This window comes from Tursiops truncatus, chromosome 8 (assembly GCF_011762595.2).
Source record: "Tursiops truncatus isolate mTurTru1 chromosome 8, mTurTru1.mat.Y, whole genome shotgun sequence".
Lineage (NCBI taxonomy): Eukaryota > Metazoa > Chordata > Mammalia > Artiodactyla > Delphinidae > Tursiops > Tursiops truncatus.
Window position 1 is genome coordinate 67,979,163 of NC_047041.1, and position 20,637 is coordinate 67,999,799.

Genomic DNA, 20,637 nt, shown 5'->3' on the forward strand with positions numbered 1-20,637 from the left:
TTGTAATTCTCCCTGCTTGCTGTGTGGGTAGTTAATTCCTTCTGATTTTAGACATATTTTAGGAAGCCCATTTTTTTCATACTGTAATGCCTTAGTATAAGACTATGCTCCTCCCTTCCCCCACCCCAACTCCACCCTGGATAATTCCAGCTTAAAATAATTTATCCAACCAGTATCCTGGTATGTGAAGATGATTGTGGTTACATCTGGCTTTGTGTTTGGAAGCTGCCAGGCTCCAGAAAACCCAGATTTGGGGGCTTATTCACCTCCTTCCAGATGTCCAGGAAAGCCACCATCAGGGAGCAAGGAGCAGGGTGACTTGGGGAGTAGACATCTACTTCTCTCAGGGGCTCTTCCAGATACTGGACAGGGCTCCTGTGAGCCCCATTCACTGTTTGGGATGCCCTCCCTGCCCCACAGGCAAGGGGGCATCTTCCCAGCATCAGGCTTAGATTCCAGCTCACTGTGGAAATGGAGGAAATCCAACCCTGGTCCTGGCCCCTGGCCCCTCCAGCTCCTTGGCTGGAGACCCTACAGGCTCCTCACTGTGGTGGTTTCCACCGTGAAGGGTGTGTGACTCATTGCCAGTCCATCTGCTTTGACCTCAGTTTTCAATTCCTTCCTTTGTATGAGAAATCAGATCATCTGTACTTGCAATGGGAAGATTTCATGTATAGTGAGATGGCAGCTCCAAGTTCACGGCTGAGGATGGTTGAACCACTGGGAGTTGCGAGGTGGAGGGACAGCGGGCAGGGCCTGCTGCACAGCACGAGCTGCCCTGTTTAACCAGATTTTTTATGTTGGGGTCAACCAGCAAATGCAGTAGGAAAGGTGGAGCCCTGAGAACCAGAGAGCTAATGACAGAGAACCTGATGAGCTATGCAATTATGGGATGCTCAGCACTGACGCAGTCCAAACCGTAAGGAGCCACAGTCCCCGGGCTCCAAAATTGAGAAGAACATCTCATTATGTGGCGGCACAGTGACGGCGGCTGGGAGTGGACCGGCTTGTGGCAGGGCTGTGCCGGCTTCACCAGGCCTGCTCTCCTCTCTGGGAAGGTGTGGGGCCTCTTTGAGGGGCCCTTCTGTAGGGTCTAGACCCCACTTCTGCCGTGACCTCGCGTATCCCACTTGTCATCGTGCAACACCATGAAACCAAGCAAAATGAAAACTAACTCCTACCTGGATGGGTTTCCTATCTCAGTCAGGGCAGCACCAGTCACACAGACCAGAGGCTGAGGAGGCAGCCTTGCTCCTTTCCCTCCTTCACCCTCGTATCTTCTCATCTCCCTCCCAGACCATTCACTTCTTCCCAGGTCACTGCCTTAGTTCAGCCTTCTGTCCTCTCTCTGCTGTATAACCATCATTTCCCGACAGGTCACCCTCCTGTATGGTATTTAACTCACTCCAGTCCATTTTCTACTGAGTCTCTGCACAGTTGTGTCACCGCCCTGCTCTAAAATGTTTTGAGTGTCTCTAAATTGCCTTCAGGATTAAACCCAAATCCCTAATCATGGTATTCAAGGTCTTTGATCAACTGGTCCCTGTCTCTCTCCTTAGGCCCCTTCCTGGCCACCCCTCATAGGCCCCTGATGCTTGATTCCAGTGAAACTTCTGGTCGTATTACTATTTTTATGTCTCTAGGCAGTTTTGCATTTATGTGGAAGTCCTTCTGTCCTTGTCGTCCTGGCCAACTCCTCTCCTCTAAGAACCAGGGCAAATGTCATTTCCTTTGTGTACATATTCCCAGGCGAAGTCAGGCCCTCTGTCTCCTATGATCCCAGACTCTCCTGCTCACAGCTTCTTGCTGCCAGTGTGGTGTTTAGTTGATGCGAGGAGAGGCTCTGGGCTCTAGAGCATGGGTCTGAGTGATGGTTCCACCACTTACCCACCCTGTGACCTCTCCCAACAGAAGTCTCCTTGTCTGTAAATGGGGGCAATAACAGTCTTCTCTCCCAGGGCTGTGGGGAGGATTAAGGAGTCATATATTGAGAGGGCTTAGAACACTGCCTGGATCATTGCTGGAACTCAACACATCAGCTACTGTTATAACTGTGACCAGATTGGATTCTTGGTGCTTTCTTGCCTGTTCGGGGTCTTGCCTGAGCTGTGTGAGCACTGGGATTTTCTCCTGTTCAGGTTTGTCCTCAGCTTCTAGAACAGGCTGGCACTGAGAATGCACACAGAAAACACCAGGACATCAGGATGCATGTACTGGCTGCAGGACCTGGTGGGACAGGCAGCTGCTTCTGGCCTCTGCATCTGGGGCTCTTTTGAAGCCAAATCCTAAGGATGCCAGGAGTCCGCCCACAACTGGGGATAGAGGACTCTTGGTCAGAGCCTGAGGCTGGGGATAGAGTGAGAGTGTGGTAGAGGAAGGGTGTCCAAGTGCTGGGGGCTGGAGGCTGATGGAGTCTATGGCAACGGTGTAGACCTGCTCTTGGAAACCCTCTAGTGGTTACTTCTGGACTCTCACCTGCCTTTTCCAGAATCCCGCAGAGGTACCAGGATGGCAGCTGACATGTAGGATATGTGAATTCTCCTAAATGTTCCACTTTGGCAAATGAAAATACTCTCCTTGAAGTAAAGAGGAAAGACAAAGCTAAACCCTCTTTAGTCTACACATCAGGTCCTGTGTTACAGCCGTGAAACTTGAAGACAAGCAACGACTCAGCTCAGGCATGTGAGAATGCATTTATATCTTTACCTGACAGTATTAAACACGCCATCTGGACAGAGCACGGCCTTTCATAGTGCAGTTTAGAGTGGCATTTAAGGACATGGGGTCTAGAGTCTGATGGGCTGGGTTCCGAGCCAAACTTTGCCACTTACAAGCTGGGTGATATCAGAGAGTTCATGGAAGCCTCTCTAAGCTTCAGTTTCCTCATTTGTAAAGATAAGCTGATGATAGTGCCCTGCTCTCAGGGTCACTGTGAGAACTGCATGAAGCCATCTCCTTGGTAGTTGGCACAGGGCTCAGCCTCAATAAATGTTAGCAGTAACGATTATGGAGCTTATCACAATAACCCGATGAGACGGTACGGCGGTACAGGTCATTGTTATTCCCATTTGATAGATTTTTAAACTTAATTCAGTTCCATAAATAGACACTGAGCATTTTCACTGTATCGGGCCCAGTGCGAGGGGAAGGATGCAGGGTAGGCCTGGTAGAGAGAAGCCCTGCCCTGCTTATGGTCTAGCAGATAAACAGGTAGTTAAATAATTGAGACCTGTGTCATGATGGGGGAAAGACAGGGTGCTCCAGACACATGGGACACATGGGACATAAGCTCATCTAGGAGTCAGAGACACCTACTTCAGGAGAGACATTTAGTCCAAGATTCCAAGGATACGTAGGCATCAGCAAGGTGAAGAGGAGATGGGGAGAGAGGGATCAGCATGTGAAAAGGCTGGGAGGCTGGAAGTCTCAGCAGAGGCGCTTGAAAGAACTTGGTGAGGCTGAGACAATGGTTTGGGAATGAGGAGGTCAGGGAACTGAGGCTCAGAGAGGGCAAGCGTCACATGCAAGGGCACACAGCTATTAAGAGGTGCAAGTGGGATGAGGCCAGAGTGATGGATCCGCATCAGGTGTTCTTACTGTGAGTAGCATCACGCCGGCTCTCATATGTATACTGACAATGCACGTACACACATGTATCCTTTTTAGAGTTTCAAAAGTAAGTTTTTCCTGAGTTAAGGGAAGGCCAGGGAGTACTAATTGTGTCTTCAAAATGCCAGAGTTTGATAAAGTTAACAAGAGGGGTTGCTCCTGAGTCATCAGAGAGGAGGCAGCTGTGAAATGCGTGCATGAAATTGGCTCCCTGGACTGGAAACAGTCACCTAGAGCCAAATTCATGTTCCCTGTCCTGAAACAGAAACGACAGCACACTCATGCGTGCTGGAAAGTCTGGGGAGGTAGTGAAGGCACAGGCTCTGGAGGCAGGCTGACCTGGATTGAGATCTAGACCCAGTCATTGATGACCTGCAGGGAGCTTTCTGAGCCTCACTTTTTCCTGTAAGACGGGGGATAATCAATAGCATTGTGTAACTGCGAGACAGATACTGTATGGGCAAGCGCTTGATATGTGTCTGGCATGCAGAAGGTACTCAAAAAATATTTCCTTTATAGCATGCTTGGAACTATGCTAGATTTTTAAAATATTGATTTGTTAGAGACTCCAAATCTCTTCCCTACCTTCAAGTCCTTCTATAGATTGCTGGAAGCCAAAACCTGGAGACATGGACAGGACAAAGTGACTATGATGCCAGTATCCATATCCCCTTCATAAATTACTCGCAGGTATTAGCTTCGAGGTGTATTCGTGGGCCAGCACTCCTGGGAATATCTGAAAAGCAGGATCAACTCTCTTACCGTGTTATACAGGACCGTTCAATTAACCGAAAATGTTATGGAACACATATGTCAAAAGGGCTAGGATGAATAATGAAAATGGGGATTTCTGGGGAGTGATCTGAAAACTCTTTCCAGTGCTGCAGCTTGGAGCAGAGGGTCACTGCAGGGAACACGGAGAGACAGAGGCCATCCCCAGCACAATAGGTGATGCAGGAAACATCGTGCAGATTCATCGAAGGAGAGATTACTTCCTTCCTGGTTCTGGCATTGCATGCATGGGTCAGCCACAAGTTAGGGGCAAGGCTGCTGTGAGCTGTCCAACACCATATGCTGGGGAAGGCTCCACCCTTAAAATGTGAGCTAGGAGTGGTTAGGGACAGAGATGGAGAATTGTCTGCCCCTTTCACAAAAGCCTCAACACGAAAAAGGCCTGTAATGCAGCTCAACGTGGCTCAGGAGCAGGGCAATGAAAACACTGGAAGATTTGAACGTGATCAGAGAAGCAACATTTCCTTTGGTCTCAGCTGGCTGGGTTTCACCAGTTCACCAGTGCCTTAGTGAAGAGAGGTGGGAAGTTAATTTCCTAACCATACTGTAAATTATTTACAGCTTGTTGCATAAATAATTATGCTTACATTAACTGTTCAATAAACAGTTTATAGTTCACCGCATAGCAGAGGTTAAGTCAGTCTAAATTCATTATGTGTGGTTTTTATAAAGCCCTTAGTGAGAGAGCCTTCCAGGTTGGGTTGTAGAATGGCGTAGGGGCCAGGTGGACCCAGCTGATGACAAGGCTCCTCGGATGTCTCGGGAGGAATCCTGCTGTTTACTCAGAGCGAAACCCCAGAGGGCTTGCAGTGGCTTTCAGGGCCCTCTAGGATCTAGCCTGAGTCCCTTCTCACTCCTACTGATCTTTCCCTTGCTCCACTCCATTCTGGCCGCGCTTACCTCTGTACTGTTTCTCCAGCGCCCAGGCTTACTCCCACAGGAGGCCTTTGCACCATCTTTTCCCTCTGCCCCGAAAGCACCCGTACATCAGCACGGTTGGTTTTCTCTGAAGCATTCCCTCTCAGCTTACCTTCTCAATGAGTCCTACCCTGACCCACTATTTGAAGTGGCTCTTCCCTCCCTGCCTCTCACATGAACAGTCTTGTCCCCACTTATTCTAACTCTTCTTTTGAATGGAAATTATCTGGTTTTAACATACTAGGCACTGTTAAATCGATTACGTTTATTACTATTGTCTGTTTTCCCTGCTGTAATGTACCTTTCATGGGGCAGGGCTGTTTGTTGGCTGTGTTCACTCTGTATCCCAAGCAGCTGGAACAGTTCCCGGCACAAAGTAGGCACTAAGGAAATACTGACTGAATGAATATTCAGGGTGGAATGTGTGAGGGTATGTGGGTCACACACTCTGCGTGCAGTCTGGGAGGGCCTGGAAGTTTGGGGAATGAAGTTCGATGGGAGGGCAGTCCAGTGAGAGGGATGGGCCTTCTTCAAAAGAAGAGACAGTTGTCCCATCAGACTCAACAAGTCTCAAGCCGAACCCGCCTTCCTGTTTTCTGAACTGGTTTCTCCTGTCCATTCATCTGCTTGAGTCAAAAATTTGGGTCACATCTTTGACTAGTCCCTGTTGTTCATCTTGCATCTGAATTGGTATTCAAGTCCTATCGATTTTATCTTAATTATTCTTGAGTGATTGTCTTCCAACACCACTGCTGCCACACAAATCAGGACTCCTCATCTTATTCTTGAACGTCATTTGGCTAAATATAATATCCTTGGTTTCTTTTCATATCGAATATTTTAAATATGTTACTGTACTTTTTTTCTGGTATAAAGGATTGCTCTAAGAAAGTTATCAGAGCATAATTTCCTGTCCCTTATAAATAACGTGCACTTTTTTTTTTTTTTTTTTTTTGCGGTACGCGGGCCTCCCACCGCCGTGGCCTCTCCTGTTGCGGAGCACAGGCTCCGGACGCGCAGGCTCAGCGGCCACGGCTCACGGGCCCAGCCGCCCCGCGGCACGCGGGACCCTCCCAGACCGGGGCACAAACCCGTGCCCCCTGCACCGGCAGGCCGACTCCCAACCACTGCGCCACCAGGGAAGCCCTCTTTTTTTCTTTTAAAAGTCCAATAATCTTACTAGAATACACCTTGTATGCTTGTTTCCATATAGGTAGTATAGTCGGTATATATCATTTTTCTTAAAAATTTAAACTCATTTGATAATGGTTGTTGAAATATTGAAACAGTAATTTATAGTTTCCTTCTGTTTTTGAGTACATTCTCTTGGCATTATCTCATTGTAGCAATATTATTCTGCTCTTTATTCTCTTTCTAAAATAACTATGCATGGGATGATACTTTAATAATTTTTTTTTGCTCATTTGTATGTGAAATTAGTTTCCATAAACTTTTAGAGGGAAGTAGGGCTCAGGAAATCTGTTCTAACTTCATAGAGCTCCGTCTTCTTTTGCTTTTGTGTAGGATTCAAAATATAGTGATCTGCTTTCTAAGGTTCCTAGCTCTGTTCTGCCCCTCACATTGGTCTGAACTCTCTTCCTTCTGTCTCTATTATCTCTGTCCTTCTCAATTTCGATTTTACTCCCAAAAGTTTCTTCTTAAGGTGGTGTTTTGTTGTAGAAGAGATTCCTGTTGGGTCAGTTTTGAGAGTTCAGAGTACGTGCCTTGCACTCACCTCATTGGAGAGGCAAACCCCTTCTAATTTCAGTTATTATTCTCAAATCGTCACACTGTGCTTTCCAGTAAATACCCAGTGGCTACATTGGGGTTCTCCTTTCCCATGTTCTCCAGATGCCACCTTATTCTTTCCTTCTTCTTCCTCTCATACAGATGATACCGAGCAGTCTTGTACCTGCAGGTGGTTTGCCCCCCCCCCGCCCCACGCTTGTATTTTGAGGTTTGTAGGAATGCTTTATCATCTAGCTTTGCTGTAAATATTATCCATGGGGTTTGGGCCTTGTTATCTAGTTGCTCTGTCAGTTTTTATATGGGAAATTGGAGTGATTGATAAACTATGCTGCCACTACTGTCATCTTTCCAGAATTCTTCCTTATTTCTCTCACGTTTAAGTAACTAAGTTCTGATGTTACCAGCTGCTTTAATTCAAATCACTCCAGAAATAACTAACACATGCAATATTGCCTATCAGGCATTATTCTAAGCAAATATTTACAAACGTTTGTATACATATGTATGTGTGTGAATATATATATTCATATATTCACTTCATTTAATAATCACAAAAAGCCTAGGAGTTAGGTACTATTATCATTCCCTTTTGCCATTGAGGAAGAGGAAACTGAAATACAAAGAGGCTTTCCCAAAGTTGTAGTTAGCAAGTGGCAGACTAGGATTTAATCCAGGCAATCTAGCTCCAGAGTTCATGCCCTGAGGGGAGCACTGGTACCCAACAGAAGCCACATGATGCCCAGAAGACCCAGTGTCATGCCTGGCTCTGATGCCGGCACAGTGGTACCTAGAAGATACAGCAGTAAGAGAAGAAGCAGCGACTCTGACAGTCAGAGATGTCTAGTAGAGATCAGACAGCATGATATTACCCAGAAGGAAAGGCAGCCATGCTGGGTGGACCTGGCAGGACCTGGCAACTAGAATTATACCTAGTGTAAGGCTGCTAAAGGAAGAAGAGATGACAGAATTATCCAATGCTGCCTTGTGGTTGACTGAACCAGTCTTTTTTTTGGGGGGGGGAGGGGAATATATATATGAGACGAACTCTAGGAACTCCTGGAAATACTTGACACTCTGGTACATCATGTTAGGATGAGAATGAGGTTGGGCTATATTTGTTTATGTCTGTTTATCTCTTAGACAGTGTGAGCTTCCTAAGGGCAAGGGTCACCAGCACAAAGCCTGGCACATGATCAGCATCTGTAGTGTTTCACTGAATTGACCAGGTATTGTTTTAAACCTTATCAAACTGGTTGAGAATATTTTATGTTACAGGCATCATGTGGGGACAGGCCCTTCCTATGGGAGCGCAGACCTCCCTTCAGCTACTTCTCCAAGGCTTAGCTATATATCTCCACACCTCACTGGAAAAGCATTTGCCTGAAATTTCTGAGAATTGGCATAATGGTTGCTAAAGGTCCAAGCTCTACCCAACCAGAGCATGGCTTGGTGGAATATAGGAATGTTTGAACAATGCCTTTTACAAAGGTCTCTCTGATTCTGCTGACACCTGCTTTAAGTATTTCTATTTAAAACAAAAAAAGTTTATCATCATGTCTTTTGTGGTATCTAGTTACTTACCCAACCTCAAATTTTAACCACAGGGAAAAAAGTATCGCAATGAGCTGACCTATGCTTTTTCTGACATCCAAGCCAAAGACAGAGTCCACGTCTTCTGAAGTAGAGCCCCAGAAGAGAGGAAGGGGTGAGTTCAGGGATTCCAATCCATGTGCCAGGTCAGGGCGCTCATGCTCATCTTGCATGACACTCTGCTAGTTCTGGAAATATTTTCATCTGGCATGGCAAGGCTCACAGTCCGTTTCCCAGGTGGTCTCTGGTTTACTTGATTCAATTAAGTATATAATGACACCTGCTATATGTCAGGCCCTGTGCTGAGTGCTGGTGATGCTGAGATAGATCAGACAGTGCCTGCCTTTGAGAAGATCTCAAAGTCTGGTGGACGAGAGAGACAGTTGGAGAAACCATTTAGTACGGCCGCACATAGTCTATGAAATCAGGCTGCCTACATGGAGTTCTGGCTCTCTTAAGTCATGTAGGTCTTCTGCACCTCTGTATTCTCATCCGTAAAGTGGAGACAATAAGAGTGTTCACTTAATCAGGTTACTGTGAGAATAAAATACTACATGATAATTGTAGAGTCCTGGGGGCCAATAAACATTAGTTGTTATTACTGGTGGATTTTGTCTATTTTCCCTTTCCCTGTGACTTCAGAGCTGCTTTTCATCAATCCTCTATTACTTATTTTTTTGTGTTTTTTTTTTGCGGTACGTGGGCCCCTCAGTGCTGTGGCCTCTCCCGTTGCGGAGCACAGGCTCCGGACACGCAGGCTCAGTGGCCATGGCTCACGGGCCCAGCCGCTCCGTGGCATGTGGGATCTTCCTGGACCAGGGCACGAACCCGTGTCCCCTGCATCGACAGGTGGACTCTCAACCACTGAGCCATCAGGGAAGCCCTACTTATTTGTTTTTTAGCTAAACACAATTATATTATTATCCCGATGGTTTAGTTGTAACTAGGGCAGATTGGGTACAAAGCAAGCTGGGCAAAGTCAGGCTTCATAGGTATATACATGCCTTGAGCATCAGCCCATTTTGCCCTCCACCTGCCGGTGGGCCAGAACCTCCGACGTCCTCTCTTCCCTGGTCAGAGCTGGCCTTGGACCTAAGTGGGATGAGCCACTGAGCGGGGTCAGGAGGAGGCAGGGGCCCATGGGCTTTACTACTCTGCTCATTTATTCTCTGTATGTTTGGTTGCTGCTGGGGGAGAAAGAGGAGGTATCTGCTTAAACAATCTCTGGAAATAGAAGTTATTTTAAGCTCATTCTTAAAAGAAAACCAGATTCTGCTTTCCCCACAGGCGCCCCTTGTCTGTCCTCATCTCTGAGGCTGTCACCCTGGAAGGCAGCTCCTGGAACTGCACGGCCGGGAGTGGGTTTGGCCTGAAAGCAACAATTACATCTCTGGGGCCTGTGATCCTGGTCCTCCCGCTACCCAGAGCTGTAGGCAGAGCCAGGGCTCATAGCTTTCCTTCATCTTCCTGTTGCTGATAAGCAGCCCCTGAAGTTCTTTCTTGGGAAAATGGCCCTGCATATCTCCCTGTGTTAAGGCATCTTATCTTGCTCTCTGTTCTTCTTCAGGTAGAATAGGAAGCAGTGAAGCATGGCAGTTAAGAGTAGACTCTGGAACCAGAGAGACTAGGGTTTCAATCTCAGTGCTACTGCTTTTTCCCGGGGTGATTTTACTTCTCTGCATCTCAGTTTCCTCATCTGTACAATGGGAATGATAATAAGACCCAACTCAGATAGTTGTCCTGAGGAGTAGATCACATAGTTCATGTAAAGCACTTAGCATAGTGCTCAGCACATGGAATGTGCTCACTAAATTCTAGCCTCTATTATAATGATTAGAGGTGCTAAAGTGTTGCTATGGGGAAAGGCAGCAAAGAGGATGAACATTTTTGAGCATCTCCTTTGTGCTATGCACTGTCCTAGGCCCTTTACGTTCACCATTTAATTTAATCCTTCCATCAACTCACTGTGGAAGGTTCTGTCATTATCTCTGTTTTACAGGTGAAGAAATTGAAGCTCAGAGAGGTTAAGAAACTTACTCAAAAGACGAATGTATGTTGTGAGAGTCAGGATACTGGTTATTCTGGTTGGGGAGTGTCCAGAAGGGGGTGCAAGGGAGGCTTCTGGGATGCTGCTAATATTCTATTTCTTTATCTGGTTCCTGGATACAAGGGTGTGTTGACCTTATGAAAATTCATGGAACTGCAGCTTGATATTATGATTTGTTCACTTTTATATACATATGTTATTTCAATAAAAATATCAGAAAAAGGAAGAAAAAAAAAAAGGCAACAGCAGTGGCAGCCTGCCTTCAATTACACAGATGACGAACAGCAGAGCCAGCTCTTTCTACCCCTGCGTGCAGACGTGCAAGCCTTGTTGGCCTGGACCTGCGGAAGCTCCTCTTACGCTCAAGGCCTTTACCTGATAAGCGGTTCTGTCCTGAGGAAGCTCTGGTTCCAGGCCTGTTCAGGCAATTAATGAGGGAGCAGCATCTTCCTGAGCCAGTCTGAGGGGCTGAACGCCAGAGGGAGGCCTCCCTGAGGTAGCTAAGCATAGAAGGCACAAGTCCAAGAGGCTGGCCTGGGATTCAGCCCTTGCTGGGCTCTAGGGCGGCTGATGGGGTCGACTGAAGGCAAAGCCAGCTAGGCTTCCACTGTTTCTTCCCCCTAGAGGACAACTTCCATCCCCTAGCCCAACTGCGGACCCTCTGTCCTTCCGCTTCAGGCTCCTTAGCCAGGTTTCTCCCTCCCGTCCACTGGAGCTTTGATGCTCCAAGGCAGAGGTCCCCAAGCCCTGGGCTGTGGACCGGTACTGGTCTGAGGCCTGTTAGGAACCGGGCCGCAGAGCAGCAGGTGAGCGGCGAGAGAGTGAAACTTCATCTGCCGCTCGCCATCGCTCCCATTACCGCCCGAACCAGACCCCACACACCGACCCCCGCCACCGGTCCCTAGAGCAATTGTCTTCCACAGAACTGGTCCCTGGTGCCCAAAAGCTTGGGGACCGCTGCTCTAAGTTTTCTTTCTGCAGGCTCACGACACAAAGTCAGAGAGACAGACTGTCTCAGCCCATGCTTCTGGTTGGGGAAGAAGCAAGTGATGTGAGATTCTTTCTGGCGAGTTGGGGTAGAAAACACTCAGGCTTGTCTTCTGGACTCCACCTCCCTGCCGAACCTCATCTTTTTAAAAGAAATTAAAAAAAAATTTTTAAGTAGTTTTGGATTTACAGAAAGTTGCCAAGATAGTGCACGGTGTTTCTATATACCCCATACCCAGTTCCTCTGATTAGTGTCTAATAGCAGGTTGGTACATTGGCCACAACTAAGGAAGCAGCATTGGTGCTTTACTATTAACTAATTTCCAGACTTTATTCGGATTTCACTAGTTTTTCCACGAATGTCTTCTTTTGTTTCAGGATTCCATCCAGGACATCCTGTTACATGTCGTCATCGTCACGTCTCCTTAGTCTCCTCTGGCCTGTGACAGTTTCTCGGTCACCCCTTGCTTTTGATGACCCTGACCGTTTTGATGAGTCCTGGTCAGGTCTTTTGTACAACGTCCCTTGGTTTGGGTCCCCAGTGTTTTTCCTATGATGAGACTGAGTTATGGGTTTCAGGGAAAATGCTGCAGCGGTGAAGTGTCTTCATCACGTAGTATCAGGGGTACATGCTATCAACGTGGCGTATCAGCAGTGAGATTCACTTTGATCTCTTGGTTAAGGTGGTATTTGCCAGGTTTCTCCACTGCAAAGCTACTTCTTTTCTCCACTTAATAGACTCTTTCCTTTGGAATTGAGTGATTAAGTGCAGTCCATGCTCAAGCCCCACCCCACCCCATCCGTTTTTAATCATCGAGTTTCTCTGGCACAAAACCAGTAAACACACAAACTCATCTGAGTATTTACGCAGGTAGAGATACACAAACTCTCACCCAGACGCCCAGACACTGGCGCACAGACAATATAGACAGACACCCGAATGAGTTCATATCCACAAACACGGACACGCATGGGCACAAATGCACAAACATTGGGGAAATCAATAGTTTCGTCATTCCATTTCTCTTACCAGCAGAGTGATAAATCAGCTAGGATTTTAATCAACACAGATTCTAAAATCCCACTTTCTTTCTAATTTTTAAAGATCTTAAAGAGCAAGAACTGAGTAATGCCTGCGTGTGAGTTGGGGGTGAAGGCGGGTGATGAAAATATGAGTTTGGAATCTAATCAGGCCTCCTGGGATGGGCTTACACTAGAGGCATGTGGTGGCTCTGACTCCCTTTTTCTCTCTACCTGGTTCTTCCACGGCCCTTTCCCACCCAGGCCAGAAGTAAGGGGGTGTGAGTAACTCCCCCATGAGGACCCCAGAGCTCTTCCACAGGGAGACATGCTAAGAGCCCACCCCAGCACCATGGGTTCCCTTTGTGCTGGGTGCTGGCTCCAGCTGCTGTGATTTAGGTAGGAGTCTTTCAACTCCACTGGTCTCTACCCCTGTTGCCCTGCCTGCCACCCTTGGATAGCTTCTTGTGGCTTTCAGCATAAATGCCCAACCCCTACTCTGGCTTCAAAGTTTTTCAAGATCAGGGCTTTCCCCCTTCTCCAGATCTGCCCTTCACAGCAGCCTCTTTTCCAGAATATATAACTCTAGCCCAACTAACCTACTCATTGTCCTGTTGTCTGCCGCACCCTGGAGGATTCTCCCACTGTCTTCGTGTGTCCGAACCCTACCCAGCTCTAATGCCGCTTTCTACATGAACCGTCCCCTGATCTCCAACTGAAAGGAGTAGCTCCCTTCTTTGAATTCCCAGAAAATCTTTTCTCTAAGGGATGGCACCGACTCAACTCTGCTTAGTTATTTGTGAATGTGTGCTTTAGAAAAGTTTCCTTTGGTTGCAAGCAATGGAAGTTAACTCTTGGCCTTATTTCCCAGTCCCCAAATGATGCTGGAGTTCCTGGTGGAACAACGGAATTTGCCGTCACGAACGTGACCTGCGTCCAACAACTCCAGTCTGTGTAACTCTTGGTTCTAAGCTTCTCAGTTTGGGGAGAGGGAATTGGATTCATGCAGCTTGGTTCAGGAGCCCACCCATGGATTAACCACCAGCTATGGCCAAGGGTGTCTTCACACAGCGCAGACATCTCCCCTGGGGGGCCACTCTGTGTTTGGGAGGAGGGGCCTTCCCCAAAGAGGAGAGAAACGCTGAAGTCTAGGTTGCCCCAAGAGGCAGCTAATAGAACTCGTCTTTGCTACTGATGGCAGAAGGAGGGAGAATGATGGGAAGACAAAAACAACAGATGTCCACAGCAAAGTGTTTATGGAGAGAATGAGTCAGTGAGTGAGTGACTAGTTCATTTGTTGCCCCCTAAAAGCCCCTAGGTCAGTTTGCCTCCCTGTTCTGTATCTCTAGAACATGAGGGTCATAGACTTTTCCATCCTCTATATCACCTTTCCAATCATGTTGTCGTGAATGAAAAACGTTGCCTGCCATGTCAGTAAACAAAGGATGTTGCAGCCATCAAGCCACTATAGCTGCCCGCAAAGGTGAGCCCCGAGGGAACTCAGGATGGAGAAAAACGGGCTGCCTGCAGTCAAGCCCTCAGCCTCTGCAGCCACCCTGAGGGGACGCAGGATGGGAAAGCACAGGATACTGGCCCTAGATAGCTAAGGTACATATCAAAGGAATGATTTCAGTGAGCCCAGACTCTTGCATCTTCCCATACACAGTAAAGTGCTAAATTCATTAACCTGAGATGTCTGGTTATCTTTATTTAACAGTAATGTTGTGATGTTCTGACTATTTGGTCTTTGTTGCAAAAACTCCTCTATATCCTGGTTCCTCCTTTACCTTTTTGGAGCAGTCTCTCAGAGCTGTTCTGAGAGGCTGCCTCCCAGACTGGAAGTCCTCAGTTTTGTCCGCCAAATAAAACATAATTCTCAATTTTTAGGTTGTGCATTCTTTTTAGTTGACATTGTTCGTGGGGCACTCCCTGGGGAGGTGGAATGGTGGAGGCATGTGGAGTCTTCTGCAGAGGTATGGCAGTAAATGCCTGCCGCTCTTTCAGATGTGTAGCTGGTATATGTCAGGCGCTGGTAATAAACCAGACACGAGGGATGTCCCTCACAGGACTTGGAGAGTTCAGACAAACATACAAATTACAATAGAATGTTATTAGTGCTCCAATGGAGGATGCACAGAGAGGTGGGGGTCCTGGGGGGCAGCTGATAAGCTCTGACTGAGGCTCTTCAGAGAAAGTAACACGAGAGCCGGGTATTGCAGGGTTAATAGGAGCTTGCCAGGTAGAGAAGAAGGAAAGGGAATTCTGATCTGAGAGGAATTGTCTGTGCAAGGCCATGGGGGAGACTGTAAAAGAGAGCCACGCTTGAGAAACAGGAAGGTTGAGAGTGCCTGGAGTGTAGTGTGTTTATGGTGAGGGTGCTAAGATATGAGGGAAGGTGGAAAAGGGAGATGTGTGGGAAGGGAGGCTGGGGCCAGATCTTGGACACTCCCCATCTAAGCCTCAGGAATTTTAACTTATGGGGGAGTGGTCAGTGGGGGCACACTGAGGACTCACGCAGGGGAGTAACAAGATATATGTATAGAAAGTTCTCCTGCATTGTTCGGGGAATGGGATGCGTTGCTGCCTTGGAGAGCCAATATGGCAGCATCTATAGAATTTCACTCCTACTCCTGGGGGTCTAGGGCATAGAATGAAGATACTGGTTATATAAGGGCATATGTGTTTATAGTGGTCAAGAACTGGAAAAGTGAGTTCCCAGCAGTGGGAAAATGGTTTAATAAATTGTGGTATATCCACAAAGTGATTTTTCATCTATCTATCCATCTATCTATCATCTATTCAAATTCTTTACAAAATATAATAGCTATTTTTCATGAAGGGAGAGGGAGAAAGAAAGGATGTTGGTAAGCTTTTATTTTTAACAATTTAAAAAGCTATAAGAAACCACATGCACAATTTGCATAAACAGTATAAGCTTTGTGGTTAAAAATTACATTTAAAAACCTCATAGACAAACAGCTGCATTGTTCAGAAAGTCCTACTCCTCATTAAATAACAGTAAATATGAAGGCGTGATTTTAACCATGATAATTGGAGCATTCCGCTATCATTTCAGTCCTACTTGGTACCTTGGCCCTACTTACCTGGCCTCATCAATGCCTTCTGGGTGCTGGCTGTATTGACTCAGAATAAAAGCCAAATCCTCACCTTGTCCCACACAGCTCCATAGGGTCTGCTCACCTCCGCCCTCCACTGCTTTCACCTCAAGTCCTCCATCCCACTCTCTGCCAGGTTAACTCTTGTCTTTCTCACACATCTCAAGGACACTTATGACTCAGGGCCTTTGCACTTGCTGTTCTCTCTCTCTGAAACAATTTCCCCCCAGATATCTACATTGCTCACTCCCTCGTGTCCTTCATGTCTTGGCTCAAAAGTCCCTTCCTCAGTGAGCCTTCTCTGAACCACTTATTTTACATTGCAATGCCTACTCCCCCTTTCACCCCCACAACTCTCTATCCTTTTTTCCTGTTCTTTTCCTTCAGAGCACTGACCACCTCCAACGTATTGTATGCATTGCTTATTTATTCTGGAAATTACTTTGGAAGTTGACTGTCCTCTCACTTGTTTGTAACCTTTACAAGGGAAATGACTTTTATCTACTTGCTTGCTCTTATAGCCCAGCTTAGAACAGTACTTGGTACATAGTAGGCACTGAATACTGTTTTGTGGAATGAGTGAATGACTAGTGGCAGGTGGAGAATGGCTGGAGGCGGGTAAGATTAGCAACAGAAAGACTAGTTGGAACACTGTTACAAGCCAAGGCAAAGGGACTTGAGCCCAGCCTTAAAGGTTAAGTGTGTATGTCTTCTTCTGTCATAATCTTCAAATGATGTTGAAATCTATTGTTTTTTAACTTCTCATTACTATGTCTTGATTCTTTAGGCAGATCAAAAGCTCCCTGAGAGGGGAGGTGTGGCATGTTGATCTCCACTTTTCCCACAGTGTCTGGCACTTATGTGATATTAAATATAATTCATTCAAGCAACGTTCAAAGCTTTGTTAATGATCTGATATTACTATTATTTGATTAAGTGAATTTTAGAGTGAATTTTATTTGACAAAGATCTTAAGATCTAATGGATATTCTCATGCTGTTGTACTAAATAGAGTTAATTTTGTTCCATTACAAAATTAGTATATATGCTTATGAAAGTAAATTTGGAAATTAGAGAAAGGTTGAAAACAAATGAAAAATCTTTTCGTTTCACCACCCATAAAAAACCACTAGCATTTTAATATTTCTTTTACATATTTTTTCTAGAGATAGCTTTTAAACATAGTTATAATAATTGTGCTTACATTTCTGCATACTGCTTTGCATACTGTGGGTTTATTTTATTAGTGCACACATTTTTCTTTGCTATAAACTTTTGGAAAGCATTATTTTAAATAAGTGCACATTATATAACCATGTAGCTGTACCATAGCTTACTTGACATAGCTAATATTTGATATTTAAGCTATTTCTATTTTCCTCTTATTGTAAAGATAATCTGCTACTCTGTCAGATTTCATTGCCTGATTTGTCTGGTCATCTGCCCTCAAAACATCTTACTATCTGTAAGATGGACATAATGAGAAATAAGAGGATTAAGGTAAGTGAATGCAAGAAACAGTGATGAGCATATAGTAGGTGTTTAGTAAACACCAGATGGCTTGGAATTGAAACCTTTGGAAATTGTGGAGTGTTAATAGCCTTCATGGCGCTGTTCCCCGGCTGCAGGCTGCACCTGATGCAGGTGGATTCGGTCCAGCGCTGGATGGAGGACCTGAAGCTCATGACGGAGTGTGAGTGCATGTGTGTCCTGCAGGCAAAGCCCATCAGCCTGGAGGAGGATGCACAGGGCGACCTCATCCTGGCAGGCGGTTCTGGCCCCGGAGACCCCCTGCAGCTGCTGCTCAAGCGGGGCTGGGTCATCAGCACTGAGCTGCGTAGGATCGGGCAGAAGCTGGCCCAGGACCGCTGGGCGCGTGTCCACAGCATGAGCGTGCGACTGACCTGCCACGCCCGCTCCATGGTCAGCGAGTACAGCGCTGTTAGCAGGAGCTCCTCGCAGGAGATGGGCCAGGTGGGTTGCCTGGCATGGGCGTGGGTGGGCACACGGAATGGGGTTGCCTTTTAGAAGAGTGGGTCTGAATTGTGTAGAGTCCTAACTCTTCTTGTCTCAGGGACCTCTCTCCACTTCCAATGAAGGAGGGAAGACAGTAAGGACCTTTACTGAGTATCTGCTCTGTTCTAGGAATTGTGCTAGATGTTTTGACATACACCTCATTTACCTTGAACAACCTCTGAGGCCAACATAACCACTGAGAGACACCGTGCAATGGTTAAATACACCCTCTTTAATGCCTGCCTGCTCAAGTGTCAGCTCTGTCTGCTGTGTGACCTTGCCAAGTTACTTAACTTCTCTGTGCCCCAGTTCCATCATCCTAATGAGTATAATAATAGCATTTATTTCATAGATGTGTTGTGAGGGCTGAGTCCTAATTAAATTAAATTAATTAAAAATATTAGCTAGTGTTGTTGTCCTCACTTTATAGATGAGGAAACAGAAACTCAGAAAGCCTAAGTAACTTGCCCAAAGTTATGCAGTGAATGGTATAAGCCGGATTCAACCTAAGGCTGTGTAATTCCAAAGCCCATGGTTTTGAATCTCCTCCAAGTCCAAAGCAAACCACTGAAAATCCCCCTTTATTTCTCTTTCTTCTGGCATCTCTTTGCACCTTAGTTCTCTACCCTTTTCCTTGCTCCACTTTGCAGACAGTAAACTTCTATTCATTCTTTAAAACCCAGCTCAAATGCCCCTTCCTCTCTGAAGCTTCCCAGATCCCCCAGCATAACTAATTGCTCAGTTTTCTTTTTTTGAGCCCCCAAAGCAACTGATGATGATCTCTTTTGCCATCCATACCACACTGTGTTATAGTTTATGTGCCTGTTTTACAAATTGGCTGATTTGATTCTTCATCTTTATGCCCCAGAGGGTCCAGCTCAGCAGTTGGTCCTCGACCAGTGCACACTGAATTGAATAAAATTGATCTATTTTTCTGCAGATTGAAAAGCTGCTAATGGAGAAGTGCTCAGAGCTGTCAGCGGTCACTGAGAGGTAAATCTGGCCTCTGGGTGAATCTAGACAGGGTCTGCCAGCCGGTCCTCAGGCAGGGAAAGGGGCTGGCATCTTCTCCCACAGGGACAGTGGGAGTGGGGAGGCCTGGTGGTGGTCTGGGAGTTTCCTTTTGCTGACTTTTATCAGCAACCTTAAAAGACTCCCTTGGGATTTTCTGCTCGCTTTTCAGGCCTGGGAGAATGTAAAAGGCAGAGGAGAGGCCTGGGCATAGGAAGAAAGAGGATTCTTGAGGGTTGGTAACAAGGAAAGAGTTTACCCCAGCTTTGGGAAGCCCCTTGATCTCCAAAGTCAAGACAAGGTGAAAGCAGACACACCTTTACACTCACATACACATTGACGAGGATTTCACAGACATGCACAGATATATAAACATACACTCACACGATCACAGAAATACACTCACAATCTCTTCTCCGTATCTCACATACATAAACACACATACGTCTACACTCAGAAACGTACACACACTCAACCTTGTCTGTATGCACACCTGGGTGCGTGTTGACACCCTCCCTCACCCCTTCCAGCCCCCAGGCCCTAGAAGAAAAACCTGGAACTTGACATTCCTAGGACTGCCATGGAGTCTTTGGCCTTCCGTTGTGAAACATTCTCAGGTCATAGGGCTGGATTTGACCTTGGTCTTCCTGTGTGAGTGGAAAATCTCCAAAGGCTCCTGTCTGCACGCTTTAGGTAGCTATTTCTTAAAGGGTCACAGGCATTGCCATATACCTTTAGAGTGAGCAAGGCATACCTGGCACACCAGCAGCCCTCCTCTATGACTCCCGTCCACCATCCCTAGACCCTGGCCGCAATGATGGCAGGTTCTCCCAGGGAGAAGCCCAGAGGTATGGATTTGACTGCTTTCTGATGGCCTTTCTTCCTGGCAACATGGACTGTTAGCTCCTATTGCAGGCCAGCACTTCTTTGAACACTAGGAAGCCAGGGGACAAGCCAGCCTTGGAATATTCCATCTCTGACTCCCCAGGAGCTGATGTCATTTTCCCAGGCCACTTACATCGCCACCAGGCCTGTTGCAGGCCCGGATCTGTCCCCTAAAATGGCTCTGGGCTGAGTGCCTGCCCCTTACAGTGGCCCACCCAGGGTTTCTTTCTCCAGGTGCCTCCAGGTTGAGAATGAGCACATCCTGAAGTCGATGAAGGCCTGTGTGAGTGAGACCCTGAGCACGCTGGGCCAGCACTTTGGCCAGCTGCTGGAGCTGGCCCTGACCCGGGAGGTGCAGGTCAGTGTGGACTGGGCAGTGGAGGTGGGCAGAGGGACTGGGCCCGGCTCGGGGAAGCTCTAAAGTGGGCTTTCTTGGGGGACATCCTCCTCAGACCACCAAAGCGAACTCCAACACCTGAGAGACAGGACTGTCAGAGCTGAACGGAGCCTTCCTGACCATCTAGCCCAATTCTGCATTTTCAAGATGTGAAAACTAGAGCCCAGAGAGGGCAGATACTGACCTAAGGTCACACAACAAGGCAGCGGCAGGGCCCAGCGTCTCCCAGTTGCACTTTCAGTGTTGCTACCACCACCTTAAATCTTCTCTGTTGAGTTATTGTTCACAGTGCACACAATAGATCCTTATATTCCTGAAAGACTTAGGGCACCTGCTGGGAACAAGTCAATTCTGGATATCGTGGCAGTAGAGAAGAATCTAGGAAGGTCAGCTAGTCTAGCCCCTGCCTCTAGGGAAGGTGGTACTTGATTTCAGAAAGAACGAGGGCTTTGGAACCTGACAGATCTACTTTCAAACTGTGGTTTATCATGGGACCTTGG

The 20,637-nt window shown here is 46.8% G+C and overlaps 1 protein-coding gene across 4 annotated transcripts in view; it reads left to right on the forward strand.

Annotated features, from left to right (window-relative positions):
- INSC (INSC spindle orientation adaptor protein) overlaps positions 1–20,637 on the forward strand; it is a 131,849-nt gene that overhangs the window by 49,748 nt on the left and 61,464 nt on the right. For all 4 annotated transcript variants that reach the window (XM_073808644.1, XM_033862585.2, XM_033862586.2 and 1 more), the window contains 3 exons: positions 17,457–17,802; positions 18,785–18,837; positions 19,975–20,098. In XM_073808644.1, coding sequence (XP_073664745.1) covers positions 17,457–17,802; positions 18,785–18,837; positions 19,975–20,098 — 523 coding nt within the window. The remainder of the gene's footprint in view (positions 1–17,456; positions 17,803–18,784; positions 18,838–19,974; positions 20,099–20,637) is intronic.